Source organism: Physeter macrocephalus, chromosome 19 (assembly GCF_002837175.3).
Source record: "Physeter macrocephalus isolate SW-GA chromosome 19, ASM283717v5, whole genome shotgun sequence".
Classification (NCBI taxonomy): Eukaryota; Metazoa; Chordata; class Mammalia; order Artiodactyla; family Physeteridae; genus Physeter; species Physeter macrocephalus.
Window position 1 is genome coordinate 35,106,276 of NC_041232.1, and position 15,419 is coordinate 35,121,694.

A 15,419-nucleotide genomic window follows, 5' to 3' on the forward strand; every position below is an offset into this window, starting at 1 on the left:
CGGACGCGCAGGCTCAGCGGCCATGGCTCACGGGCCCAGCCGTTCCGCGACACGTGGGATCCTCCCAGACCAGGGAGCGAGCTGCGGGGCACAGGCTCCGGACGCGCAGGCTCAGCGGCCATGGCTCACGGCCCAGCCGTTCCGCGGCACGTGGGATCCTCCCAGACCGGGGAGCGAGCTCGGTTCCCCTGCATCGGCAGGCGGACGCGCAACCACTGCGCCACCAGGGAAGCCCTGTTTCATCTTAAACTGCCAGATTATAGAGAGCTTACGAGCAGGTGTGTGTGTGTGTGTGTATGTGTATGTGTGTGTGTGTGTGTGTGTGTGTGTGTGTGTGTGTGTGTGTGTGTGTTCATCCTTTAGTTAAGGGTGAACGATTGAAAGTTTTGTTTTTGTTTTTTTCTTTTTGGCATCATCATGAGGTCAGCAGTATTTTGTTACAGGGTGAGGCTGGATTCCAGTGGGAATGGAAGAGGAATCTTCCACTGAGATCAGAAGATCTCACACTAGGATGGTGGCAGTGGTAATGGATAGGAAAGCTTGACCAGAGAGGCACCGTGGTGTAGGGCAGAGGTCATGGCGTTTGGAGTCAGACAGGCCCAGGTTCGAATCCTGGCTATCATGTCTATGGGATGTCATTTCAGCTCTCACTACCATGCCATCCTGAACGGTTATTATTTGAATTAAAGGTGATGTAAAGTACCTATATTAGAGTCTGGCACAGTGTAGGCAGTAAACGAACATCAATAAACTGTGGATGAGATGATCATGACAAAAATATCCGCAGGAAGATTAGCAGGGTCTGATGACCGATTGAGTTAGAGAATAAGTATAAGAGAAGACTTCAAGGTGTCTGAGTTTGACCACCTGTGGGATTGGGATGGTAGGGGTATTTAGATTGGATGGAAATGTGATTTGTAAGCACTTGACGGTTTGAGAAGCACTGTTCTAAAGCATGGCGGCCAGACCAGCAGCATCGCAGCCCCTGGGAACTTGTTAGAAATCCAGATTCTCAGGCGCCTTCTCAGACTTCCTGAATTAGAAAGGCTGTGTTTCAACAAGCCTTTCGAGTGAATCCAGTGCACCGCGGAGTTTGAGAATCATTGCTCTAAGTCATGGAACAGACAGATTGAGCCCCCTCCCCTTGGGTGTATAGCCCAGAACACTGGAGGGATTGGTTAAACCCTGAAACTTAATTTGAGTCATTGTTCTATGCTGTTTCTCTCATCATTTTGCATTAAACACAGCTGAAGAACTCTTTTCACCGAGGAAGGGCACAATGCGTAAAATTACAAACCAAAGGAGAGAAACTTAAGAAAGAAACTTAAGCTGTGGCTTAATCTTAACAATTTACCCATCAAAAGTTATTGAGCACAGGGCTTCCCTGGTGGCGCAGTGGTTGAGAGTCCGCCTGCCGATGCAGGGGACACGGGTTCGTGCCCTGGTCCGGGAGGATCCCATGTGCCGCGGAGCGGCTGGGCCCGTGAACCATGGCCACTGAGGCTGCGCGTCCGGAGCCTGTGCCCTGCAACGGGAGAGGCCACAACAGTGAAAGGCCCGCGTACTGAAAAAAAAAAAAAAAAGTTATTGAGCACAATCATAGAAGATCAGTGCTTTATGTGCTGTTGCTCCTGGGAGACGCTATTAGTAAGACACACATAGGGAAAGGAAGACTCTCGCGATACTCCTCACAATGTGATTTTCACATTAAAATGTCAAGAGTCTTTGTCTTCTGTGTTTCTCATCAGTCCGATGGCAAGTTCCCTTTTTATGGGTTAGTTTCTGGAGTCACTTGCAGAAGTGTTGGTGGTTTACCACTTAGACTAGAATGTTTTTCAAAAAGTTCAGCTGTGAGCACTAAAAATTTACCTCCTCTCATCAAAAATGTCTGTTTTTTCTGGTTGTTCCCTAGTTGTTATTTAAATCACTGTGATAACTTAAATAAGGGTCAGTGTCTGTTTTCTGTATATATGTAATGTACAAAGATGGTTATATGTGGAGCATTTTAATCATAAAATTACCTATATTTTCTGCTATAGGTTATAGTACAGTATAGCCAGTGGCATGCTGGTAAAGCAATTGAGGGTGTGGGAGGGCATATCATTTGTAGTGTTTGCCAATTTCCATGGTGTAAATACTCCCTCCAGGGTTGATTTCAAGCTGCCAACCGTTTAACAACCAGTTCCCAAAATTCCTACAAATTTGACAATTGACTCTTGCAAGCCAGTAGGAACTAGCTCGAGCACACCACTGAAACAAACATCAAGGGACAAGTCACAATTTTTTTGTTGTTGGTGGTGGTGGTTGTGTCTGAATTACTGTAGGTCCAATAATGGCTGACACAGTAGATTTGGGTGTTTTCAATCTCTTGTCATGTAGAGATCTTTATTGAAATTATAATTATCATAATGGAATGTGATCTTGAAACTGTCCTATGATACAAAGTTCTCTATTTTCAAGTCATTAAATACGTTTATAATAATATAATGGCGAGATTTAAAGTGCTCGTGTTGTTCAAGTATATTTAATTTTAAAATACCACTCATCATATAGTAGGGCATATGTAAAAACTATATTCTTAGTTATAGTATTTGAACCAAAATGCAAAAAGATACTTTTGAAATGTGTTTTTCGTTACTATTATTAAGATTTGACTTTTCTTACAGGTATTCAGGAAGGAACACAATGTACCAAATGTAAAAATAACTGGGCACTGAAGTTTTCTATCATATTATTATACATTTTGTGTGCCTTGTTAACAATCACAGTAGCCATTTTGGGATACAAAGGTAAGTACTCTTTCCTTTTTCCTTCCAAATAGCAAGTTTTCTTTCATTAATTTAAGCCTGAAAAAACAAGTACATTTGCAAGTGTGAAGTATTTCATTAATATAACTCTTGCCAACAAAACGTAAACATCTTAAGCTCCATCTCTGTGTCTTGAGCTTCTTGTAGCTGTGGGATCTGAAAGGAGAGAAGTAGCAATTCCTTTTGAGTCATTTCAACCATAATCATGGTCCTCTATGAGTTATAAAATTTTTTCCTCTTTGTTGCTTTTTCCTACTTATTTCCAAATACTCCCTCTTCCTCTATCTTTTTTCATCTTATCTCTAAGAGGCCCCATGAAAACCCTGGAGTCAGCACATGGGAAAACTGTATTGACAGAGGATAAGACCTCCAAGAGATACGACTTACTTCACCTAGGGACTGGCCAATTAATTCCCTTTTGTTTCTCTTCAGCACATTTACTGTGGCCACTGTTTATATACCCCCATAAAAATACCACCCTGTAGAAATTAAACACAGAGGTGGCACCACCACCTCAACTGTACTTTATAGCACATCAGGCATTCTTTCAACATGTCTGGTTTAAGGTCAGTGGAGGATTTTTGCCTGAATCCTCCAGATCTGCAAAGTGGGTTGGATCCCCCCACCCCCGTTCCAGACACGGCGGGTAGAAGGCACCCTGATTCAGAATCACAAACTACGTAAACCCTTTAATAGAAAACAGCCACGGTGGACTTCCCTGGTGGGGCAGTGGTTAAGAATCCGCCTGCCAATGCAGGGGACACAGGTTCGAGACCTGGTCCGGGAAGATCCCACTTGCCGCGGAGCAACTAAGCCCGTGCACCACAACTACTGAGCCTGTGCTCTAGAGCCTGTGAGAAGCCGGTGCACCGCAAGCTCGCTGGAACTAGAGAAAGCCCGCGTGCAGCAACGAAGACCCAACACAGCCCTAAATTTATTTATTTATTTATTTAAAAAAGAAAAGAAAACAGCCATGGAAGCCTCACAGAGACATGCGAGATAGATGTGATGCCTGGTTTCAGCAGGAGGCAGACATGGGGTCTGTTGATCTTCGCTCTGCCTTCCCTCAGCACTGACAGATTAATGGTGGAGAATTCCCACATGTTCCCTTCTCTGTTCCCTGCCCCATAGACTTGACCTGGGGACAGAGGATGCAAAGTGAATTCCCTCCAGCTTGTAACTCCTCCCACTGCTCTCCCAGTGTTTATCGATTTCCTGAGAAAACAATGTACTGGAATAAGAATGGGCTTTGGAACCAGACAGTCCCGGTCCAGTTCTTGAGTCCACCATTTGTAATGCAATTGTGAATGTTTATTAAGTGCTCGCTGGTGTGCCGGGCATCACGCTAAATCCTCTGCATGGCTGTGTAACCTGGGTATGAATCATAGCCCCTTAGTGTTTCTGATTTCTTATCTGTAAAATGGCAATAATAATGCCACTCTTCAAGGTGATTGCGATGAGCAAAGATGATGTAACTGAGCCACCTGTCCTAAGGGTGGTCTCAGTAGCGAGTGGCTGAATCTCTCTGTTCTTTGCTTCTTCATAACTGCATTTTTACAGCTCTAGCTATGAGAATGGCAAAACATGTTAAAAATACTCAGTATAGTCAAGGCTTGTTAAGTCCACTTTTAAGGCTATTTCCATGGAAAGTTGTGTGCATCCTGTAGTGGGCTGACTGATGAACTTGGGCAATGGAAGTTTGGAAAATTACCAGGTCATTTTATCCATTTGCGATGAGTTAATCTAACCTAGGATTAACAGAGCAAGTGTTAAGAAAGGCTATTAAATCATGGCGGGGCTGGACAGAGGGAGGCGGGGGAGGAAACCTAGTGGGGAAAAGGAAGGTGTTTTATGTCCCAGGTAATTCAGCCTGGTTGTCTTCCTTTACTGGGTCATTTAGGTCATTACTCACTTCACAACTTTTCCTAGTGAACTCAGATAAAGGAGATGCTTGAAATAAAACAGTCATTTAATAGGTATCTTTAGGGCTCAGCACTGTGTGATATGAAAGTAAACAGAGATGAGAAAGGTTTGAAGAAATACCTCTGTATGGTATTTTGTCATTTTTACCTCTGCAAAAAATTAAGGTCTAGGATCTTTATGCCTTAAGAATTATACAGAAAGATACAAAATAGGGGGCTTTGTTTGTTTATTTTTAATGTACAGATATTTCCTCCATTTTTATGACAGTGGAAAGCCCTTCTCGGCTCTGGCATATTTGTGTGGGCTGGTCCATTCACCTGGAACACCTTTTCCCTGTTCTCCACCTTTCTCTTTATGACTTTCTCTTCCTTCTTTCCCTTCATGTCTCCCTCAGACACATGTCCCGCAAGAAGCCCCTGAAAGCTGAGTTGGGTGCCCTCCTGCTGGTCCCCATGGCATCCTTTTTTACTCTTAGCCCCTGTCACACTATATCATTATGGCCAGTGGGTCTGTCTCACCACCCAAACTGTAAGCTCCATGAAGACAAGAGAGTATCTTTTATTTACCATATCTCCCACTAGCACTTGGCTCATAGTATGTAATAGTTACTCAATAAAGTTTACTGAATGAATTAATGAGAAGATGGATGGATGGATGGTTGAATTACAGATTAGGGCCGACTTCTATAAAGGCAGTCAATCAATGCCCAGGGACCTCTAAGCCAATTGCTGCGACTCAAGGCCCTACCTAGAAGCTTAAAATCCTGAAGATCACTTGGCCTGCTCTGGGGTGTATCTCGCCAGGATGAAGGGCGAAGAGATTGAGGGAGTGAGACAAGTTGGAGGCCCCTCTTTCCCTCCTTCAGGGTCCCCATCCCTCAGGCTTCTACTGACAAAAATAAGGTAACACAACATGCAATTTTTGTCTTTAAACACAGCCTTAATAAGCTAAAATGCTGATATTTTCCAGATGTCTTTTCCCTTTATTTGAACAGTGATTCCTCTTTCTTGCTGATAAGATTCTGGTGACCCAACATGGTAAGAGGCAGAAAGATAAGTTCTCCCTTTACACATCTCCCTTTGAAGTCTGGAGAAACTCGCTCCACTTTAAAAAAAAAAAAAAAAAAAAAAAGGGGGGAAGAAAGAAACAAAAAACAATATTCAATGAAAAAAGAGGTTTCTCTGGAGGAGAAGTTGGAAGGAAGGAAGATAGAAACTCCTTTATTTATCAGAGTTTGCAAAGGCAATTCCATGGTGTTTTCCTCAAAACTGTTCTTTAACTACCATACGACCCCGCAATCCCACTACTGGGCATATACCCTGAGAAAACCATAATTCAAAAAGAGTCATGTACCAAAATGTTCATTGCAGCTCTATTTACAATAGCCAGGACATGGAAGCAACCTAAGTGCCCATCAACAGATGAATGGATAAAGAAGATGTGGCACATATATACAATGGAATATTACTCAGCCATAAAAAGAAATGAAACTGAGTTATTTGTAATGAGGTGGATAGACCTGGAGTCTGTCATACAGAGTGAAGTAAGTCAGAAGGAGAAAAACAAATACCGTATGCTAACACATATATATGGAATCTAAGAAAAAAAAATGTCATGAAGAGATTAGTGGTAGGACAGGAATAAAACACAGACCTACTAGAGCATGGACTTGAGGACATGGGGAGGGGGAAGGGTAAGCTGTGACGAAGTGAGAGAGTGGCAGGGACATATATGCACTACCAAATGTAAATTAGATAGCTAGTGGGAAGCTGCCGCATAGCACAGGGAGATCACCTCTGTGCTTTGTGACCACGAGAGGGGTGGGATAGGGACGGTGGGAGGGAGGGAGACACAAGAGGGAAGAGATATGGGAACATATGTATATGTATAAATGATTCACTTTGTTGTAAAGGAGAAACTAACACACTATTGTAAAACAGTTATACTCCAATAAAGATGTTAAAAAAAAAAAGATAAAAAAAAAACAAAAAAATACTGTTCTTTACTTCTCCTTTTATGTCACTTATGCAGCTACAAGTTAGGATGTAACTTAAGCTCCTTCCAGAGAATTTGCTGAACAAGTCAGAGGATTGCTGAGTCACCCAGACAGGTCAATACACTGGCTGTGACAATGAGGCATGTCAGCCACTCTACAGAAAGCATATTCTCAGATAGTTACAGCTTGGTGCACCCTCTGTCCTGGACTCTTTATCATCGGTCAGTGACGCTTCCATGACAGAAGCCACCTCCTAAATTCAGTGGGTCATTTTTCCTCCAGAACATTCCCTGAACAGGAAAATCCTAGTCTGTGGTCCTGCCCAGCAGGCATCCACCTTAAGGTAATTAGGATAAAGATGAAAGACAGACATCTGAATCTTTTTCAGTAAGAACCTCCTCTGATGCAACATTCCTAGTCATAAATGTCTGCCTTGCTGCTCAGCTCTGCCAAGGTAGCAGTTACAGCTGGATAAGTAGGCTTTCAGATGTGCCTCAGATCACACTGTGTAGCTGTTGTCAGAATCCAGGATAACACCCTATAACCAGATCTTCTGTATTTTTGTAATGAAATATGAAATAGTGTTCAAGGTAGAAATGTCTTTATTACATCACAAAGGAGCATAACTGGTATTGCTGGGAAGTCCCAGGTACCAGTAGGGGGCGTGTTTCTCCCTCAGGACCACAGTCAGGCTGGTACAGACCCTCGTGAGCACCAGGCAGAAGCTCTGTGCTCTGCTCTTGTTTCCTGTCCCCAAGGCCTGGGCCATGAGCTAAGTCTCTTGGATCCTCCATGTCCAGCTCTGGGCCACAAACCTGGCAGATACTTGGTAAACATCTGAGGATGATCACTGTAAAGGGAAGATAAAGAAGACATAGTCCTTCCCCTGAAGGGACTTTTCTTGGTAGAAACCATATTTAGGAAAAAGAAATACTGGATGAAGGGCAATGTGGAATTATAGAGCAAGCACGGATTTTAGAGTTAGATCTCCTGGCCTGGTATCCCATTTAGTCACTTATAAGCTGTGTGAAGGACTTCCCTGGTGGTCCAGTGTTTAAGACCCCGCACTTACACTGCAGGGGGCGTGGGTTCGATTCCTGGTCAGGGAACTAAGATCCTGCATGCCGTGTGGCAAAAAAAATAATAAAAATTTTAAAATTGAAAAAGTAAAGTGCAGATTTTTACCCCAAAAAAATTTTTAAAAAATAAGCTGTGTGACTCTGGACAAGTTACTAAACATCTCTGAGCCTCAATTTTTTTCATCTGTAAAACAGCAGTCATAAGGATTAACTGCAGTGATGATGCAGTGCACCTTGCAAAGAGTAGGCAATCCATAGAGGCTGTTTTTATTGCCATTCAGATAAAGGGTCCATTGGTGTGGAATCAGATGATCAGGCAAGGCTTAGCACGATGCGCTGGTGAGATTTGGAGTAGACCTTAAAGGATGGGTGGAATCCAGACGAGGGAGAAGGAAGTTAGTGGCCCAGTCCAAGGAATGATACCAACATGCTTTTATAGAAAAGGTATTATTGTCAGATGATCCTAGAGAATTGAGTTTTAGGTACTTAAAGCAGGGCAACACTTCAGATGTGACACCTAAAGCAACAATATTTTGAAGAAAAAAATCTGTCAAGAAACACTTTCCAATAAAGGGGAGCCTGTGAAAAAACAGACTGCTCGTGACGCTTCTGTGTTTCATGTTTGTTTTCCTCATATGAGAACAATCTACAAACTGAGGTCTCCCTCCAAAGATGGGGAGTTTCCAGGGTCAGAGAGGATGGTCTGCCACTATTTTCCTGACAGAGAATTTGTGCTAATGAGTTCAGAGTAAAAAACAGCGAAAATGCTATGTGCTATTACAGCAAGTGTTACTTCTGGATCTCCATCAGTCTAGTATTTTAAAGCAGTTAGCAAGCTGCCAGTTTTGCAGCCCTCAAGTTTGCAGCTTTATATCCAGATCCTGTGTTTTTAAACACAGACACACAGGCACTGGTGCATGTAACCGATTCTTAATCCTTGTGGGCGGGGCAAAGAGTTTCCTAGCACCAAAGAGAAACCTAACAGGTTTTTGGGTTTTTTTTAATGAATGTATTTATTCCTTTTATTCTATACAAACCTGAATTATCTGTCTATGACAGTTCTGTGTTTTTAAAAAGTAAAATGGAAGAAAATTTAGAGAGGGTAGAAAATGACTGCCTGTCAGCATATTCAGAGGTTTCTTTGGCTTCCAGGAAAAAAGGTCAGGACTTAAGATCCTGTATGTGGTTTGAGGACAGACTGAGGCATGTGTTTTGATTTGAGGTTCAAAACTGAACCTAAACTTGTAAACATTCGTTTTTTTTTTTAAAGGTTAGCTTTGCTAAAATGCCGATGAAACATTTTGTTCTTCCCATTTTCCAGGGATTTAGGAATGTGCATGCCTATCAGACAACCCTCAGATTATTATAACTATACCTCTGTGTTTATATAGTCATCTTAAAAAAAACCCCGATAATTATTCAACTAAATGCCATACTCATTGCCAGTGCCGAGGCCTCCCTGCATTGGTTGGTTTATACGTTTGTTTGCACAACCTCTAGCTCAGTCGATTTTTTCCACAGGCCTCAGCAGCCAGCAGGCAGATTCTCATTTATTTAAATAAACGGTGTAATGAATAAGGATGTGATGAATACCTACTACGCGCCACACACTGAGTTAAGAGCTGGAGATAAAACCAACACAAATTGTCCTGCCCTAAAGGGTCTTAGAGTAGAGAAACCATGACAACACAGTGACGAGAGACCTATAATCGGGAGAGAGACCCCTGCAACATAAACTTCAGCAAAGATTTCCCGCAGGACGTGACCAGCTGAGTCTTGAAGAGCACGGAGGGCTTAGCTTGGGGAAGAGGCCAGGGAAGAACGTTCTAGGTGGGGAGAAGCATGCATGGAAAGGCTTGAGGGAGAAAGAACGTTTGGTGCAAAGCACACATTTCATTATGACCAGATTATAGAAGCTTGAGGAAGAGCAAGACGAGCTTCTCCAGGGAAGGTGATGGGAGCTGTGGAGCCTAGTTCACTTTAGGTCACGCGTACGCATGGGAACATACTTCTGCTTCCTGATGGGAGCCTGGAGAATCTTCTCACGCAGTCCCATGTGGTGGAACACTTGCTGAATAAAATAGACTGGGTCCATTGGCTGATAAGTTATATATAAAACATATTCATGCTTAAAAAAATTAGTCATTATTTTTTAAAAAACTATCGCTCCCAAGAGGTCCAGTCAGACTTGATCCCAAGCTGCTACAGGTTGGATCTCACAGGAGTTACTTCTGGAGGGATATACTCTTACTTGACATTTATTTTTTATTTTTATTTTTTCACTTAGTACACTTTATTTTTTTACTGAAGTATAGTTGATTTTCCGGTGTACAACATAGTGACTCAATTTTTTTATAGGTTATACTTGTTTTAAAGTTATTACAAAATAATGTCTATATTTCCCTGTGCTGTAATATATCCTTGTTACTTATTTACTTTATACATAGTTTGTATCTCTTAATCCCTATCTTGCCCCTCTCCCCTCCCTCTCCCCACTGGTAAACATTAGTTCTCTATACCTGTGAGTCTGTTTCTGTTTTGTTATTTATATATTCGTTTATTTTTTTAGATTCCACATATAGGTGATATCATACAGTATTTGTCTTTCTCTGTCTGACTTATTTCACTAAACACAATACCCCCCAGGTCCCTCCATGTTGTTGCAAATAGCAGAATTTCATTCTTTTTTTATGGATGAGTCATATTCCATTGTATATATATGTGTGTGTATATATATATATATAAATATACACATATACCACATCTTCTTTAGCCATTCTTTTGTTGATGGTCACTTAGGTTGATTCCATATCTTGGCTATTGTAAAATAATACTGTTGTGAACATTGGGATGCATGTATCTTTTCGAATTAGTGTTTTCATTTTCTTCATATATATACCCAGCAGTGGAATCGCTGGACACATGGTAGTTCTGTTTTTAGTTTTTTGAGGAACCTCCTTACTGTTTTTCATAGTGGTTGCACCAATTTGCACTTTCACCAAGAGTATAGTAGGGTTCCCTTTTCTCCATATCCTTGCCAACATTTGTTATTTGTAGACTTTGAGGATAGCCATTCTGACAGGTGTAAGGGGATATCTCATTGTGGTTTTGATTTGCATTTCTTTGATGATTAACGATGTTGAGCATTTTTTTCACATACCTGTTGGCCATCTGCATATCTTCTTTGGCAAAACGTCTGTTCAGATCTTCTGCCTGTTTTTTTGTTGTTTGTTTGTTTGGTTGGTTGGATTTTTTTTTTGGTGAGGGGGGAATCTCCTGGAAGATGAGTTACAATGACATGGCTTGAGTTGTAAGGAGCAAGAGACAGTTGTTGAAATGCGTCCATTCCAGATGAATAGGGAAGCACTGAAGTCTCGAGAAATGTTGCATTGAAAGGATGAGAAGAAAAAGATGCTGAAATCAGAGAGAAGGTACACCATGTCTTGAAGTTCTGTGGTTTATAGCCTCAAAGATAGAAAAGTAGAGTAAAATTGGGTGATGCTGATTTCAAAAGGAGGAAAGGGTTAAAAGATATTTCAAAGATAAGGATCAAGATGTGCCAGAGGTAAACAATTATGTCAATACCTACAGTTCCCACTAGGGAGGACCTCCAGGGAAGTGGTGTTATTGGGAAGGAATCATGTTTTCATTTATATGAAGAGGTACAATATTAGAGAAGGTAGAAGACGAAAGAGATTACGACATAGGATGGATCACTGTTAGGGAGAGTAAGAGTTTTCTTCTTTATAGACTAGAGCTTAGTGACCTGGATATTTTTATTCCAATAATACAAAAGATGAAGGCTGGTATAAAGGGAAGGAAATAGATGAAAGTGAGTCTGACACTGCAACTTTGGAATTCAAGGAAGCATCAAGGATGCCATAAATCAATTTAAAAAAAGATATATATATGTGTGTATGTGTGTGTGTGTGTGTATACATATATGTTACATATTCATTCTCTTTTAAATTACAATAAAGTATAATTCAGTAAGTTTGGTGTTTGTATAATAAATCTGCCCGTTTTTTAATTGGCATGTTTTATTGATATTGAGTTGCATGAGCTGTTTATATATTTTGGATATTAACCCCTATGGGTCATATCATTTGCAAATATTTTCTCTCATTCAGTATGTTGTGTTTTCATTTTGTCACTGGTTTCCTTTGCTGTGCTAAAGCTTTTAAGTTTAATTAAGTGCCATTTGTTTATTTTTGCTGTTGTTTCTTTTGCCTTAGGAGACAATTCCCAGACATTTTAGAATGGTAAACTTAAATTCATAACCATGGAGAATTACTGCCTTCTGAGAACGAATAATGACAGTGGCTTTAATTTAACACTGCATCACTAACTTTCCCTATCATGTACAATCAGGAAAATGCTGGGAAAAAAGTCTTCTTAGTAAATTATTATTTGGAAGCCCACTTAGGCATCTTCTTGGGAACTGATAAAGATTCACTTGTCACTACAGAGAAGCAGATTTTCAAGCCTCAGTGATGAACTCATGACAGAGAGTAGCAAACACCCTTGACTTTGCATCCCTTTTACAACGACTTTATGTATAGACTTGAGCTCGATGTTCTTTGCCATGGAATCTCCTTCCATATAATCGACTTAACACCTACCAAGAATGGTAGGGAGTCTGATGAGTGACAAAATTTTGTGTTATGCCTCCACCTATGGAAGTTAATATAAAAAATAACACAGATTGAGGATTTCTATAATACAAAGAATATTTAGTGAGTTCCATATAATTTCTAAAATCTCCAAGCCAACACAGAATCCTGAGAACAGCTTTTAAGAACATACAGTTCTCAACCAAGTAAACTAACACTGGGGTTTGCAACAAGTACATTACTTATTTTTCGAAAAGAATGGCTTTTTCCCTATATTTGATTTCTTTTATACTCTTTTTCTTTCACTCTGTTTCCTTTATTCTGTAATGAAATGCTCTCTTGTTGAAACTGAAAGATAAAATATGGGCAGGTGTGTGTATTAATCCATTGATTTCCAAATCTTAGTTGTAGAGAAAATGGACAGTGTTACAGGTGGCATGGAGACATCTCGCCAAACCTATGATGACAAGCTCACAGCAGTGGAAAGCGACCTGAAAAAATTAGGTAATCTGCAATGAGAGTGAACCATTAAGTTGAATCCCCTAACTCAACTCTATGTAAATGACCACAGCTTTTTAGAATGACATGGCTCTAAACTCACATTCACCCAGAAAGACTTTAAACTTTCATGTTGTGTGTTGAATCTTTCCTCATGATTTAATTCAAAGACTTTAAAATTTTAAAGTTAAGGACCAATTTTGGAGTTGAATTCCGCTCCCCAGAAAACACTATTATATGCCACATAAAACCTGAAGACCAATCCTGATCAAAAAGAACCACAAATACCCTTTATTAAAAGCTCTTTTATGAAATACTCAGTAAATTTCTATTTGAAATATTTTAAACTTCATAAAAAATTGTAGAAATTAATTTAAAAAAAATAAAAGATCCCAGCCTATTCTTATCCTGTGATATTTTTCTATTTTTTAAAAAGGAATTTTGGTGAATTAAACAGAAGGTTATTGCCTTCTTGACGTCCTTCCCAGTGCTCTAGAATCAGGCAAATTCCCCTTCCTTTGAGATAAGTGCTCAGCCAAGTTAGTCGGTCCTAGTACTCAGTAGCCTTTCCAATTTCTGAGGACCCAGTTTTAACAGAGATATGGATTTTACTACTGCAGTGCAGTCTGCATATCCCACGAGTTTTATGTATGAAATAGAGCACATCCCAGTTAGGTCTCTGGGATCTGTGGCCTCACCTGAACACTTCTCCATCCCACCAATCTGAGTAACACACGTGTCTTATTCCAGGGGACCAAACCGGGAAGAAAGCTCTCAGCACCAACTCAGAACTCTCCACGTTCAGGTCAGACATTCTGGATCTTCGTCAGCAGCTTCGTGAGATTACAGAAAAGACTAGCAAGAACAAAGATACGCTGGAGAAGTTACAGGTGAGCGGGGATGCACTGGTGGACCAGCAGAGTCAACTGAAAGAAACTTTGGAGAATAACTCCTTCCTCATCACCACTGTAAACAAAACCCTCCAGGCATACAATGGCTATGTCACAAATCTGCAGCAAGACACGAGTGTGCTTCAGGGCAACCTGCAGAGCCAGATGTATTCTCACAACGTGGTCATCATGAACCTCAACAACCTGAACTTGACCCAGGTGCAGCAAAGGAACCTCATCACAAATCTGCAGCGCTCTTTGGATGACACAAGCCAGGCAATCCAGCGAATCAAGAATGACTTCCAAAACCTGCAGCAGGTTTTCCTTCAAGCCAAGAAGGACACGGATTGGCTGAAGGAGAAAGTGCAGAGCTTGCAGACGCTGGCTGCCAATAACTCTGCCTTGGCCAAAGCCAACAATGACACCCTGGAGGACATGAACAGCCAGCTCAGCTCCTTTGCAGGGCAGATGGACAACATCACTACGGCCTCCCAAGCCAATGAGCAGAACCTGAAAGATCTGCAGGATGTACACAGGGACGCAGAGAACAGAACGGCTGTCAAGTTCAGCCAGCTGGAGGAGCGCTTCCAGCTCTTTGAGACCGACATTGTGAACATCATTAGCAACATTAGCTACACGGCCCACTACCTACGGACACTGACCAGCAACCTGAATGAAGTCAGGACCACGTGCACGGATACGCTGACCAAACACACGGATGATCTGACCTCCTTGAATAACACACTGGCCAACATCCGTTTGGATTCTGTTTCCCTCAGGATGCAACAAGATTTGATGAGGTCGAGGTTGGACACTGAAGTGGCCAACTTATCAGTGATTATGGAAGAAATGAAGCTGGTGGACTCCAAGCATGGACAGCTCATCAAGAATTTTACAATACTACAAGGTAAGCGAAAATTCTGAATTTGTGTTTGTATTAGTTATCTATGGCTGCGTAACAGATGACCCTAAAACTCGGCAATTTAACACAATAAGCATGTATTATCTCATAGTTTCTATGGATCAGGGATTCAGGAGCAGCTTAGCTTAGCTAGCTGGTTAGTAACTCTCATGAGGTTGTGGTTAAGATATTGGCCAGGGCTGTAGTCTTCTGAAGCCTTAACTGAGGCTGAGGATCTGCCTCCAAGATGCTCATTCACACGGCTCTTGGCTTGTCAGCTGTTGGCAGGTGGCCTTGGTTCCTCGCCATGTGAAATTGCTTGAGTGTTCTCACAACATGGCAGCTGGCTGCCTCCAGAGCAAGTGATCCAAGAGAAATAGAAAGAAGGAAGCCACGATGCCTTTTACGACCTAGCCTCAAAAGTCACATACCATCACCTCCACCACATTCTCTAATTTAGAAACAAGTCACTAAGTCCATCCCACACCCAAGGGGGAAGGGAATTAAGCTCCATTTCTTGAAAGGAAGCATAACTAAGAATTTGTGGACAGTGCTCAAATGTGTTCCATTAAATATTTGTGGGATGAAAGATTGGTTAACTTGGATTTTCTTAGTGCCTAGCTATTTCAGTGCCATTATAAATCAGCCTCCTTTGGAAGGAAGATTAATTCTTTTAGATCATGGAGTTACTATTAAGAGATTCCTACTTTTT

General features: G+C 41.3%; 1 protein-coding gene across 2 annotated transcripts in view; it reads left to right on the top strand.

Moving 5' to 3' along the window:
• COLEC12 (collectin subfamily member 12) overlaps positions 1-15,419 on the top strand; it is a 213,688-nt gene that overhangs the window by 163,757 nt on the left and 34,512 nt on the right. For both annotated transcript variants that reach the window (XM_024121023.3, XM_024121024.3), the window contains 3 exons: positions 2,667-2,789; positions 12,824-12,922; positions 13,667-14,713. In XM_024121023.3, the coding sequence (XP_023976791.1) occupies positions 2,667-2,789; positions 12,824-12,922; positions 13,667-14,713 (1,269 nt within the window). The remainder of the gene's footprint in view (positions 1-2,666; positions 2,790-12,823; positions 12,923-13,666; positions 14,714-15,419) is intronic.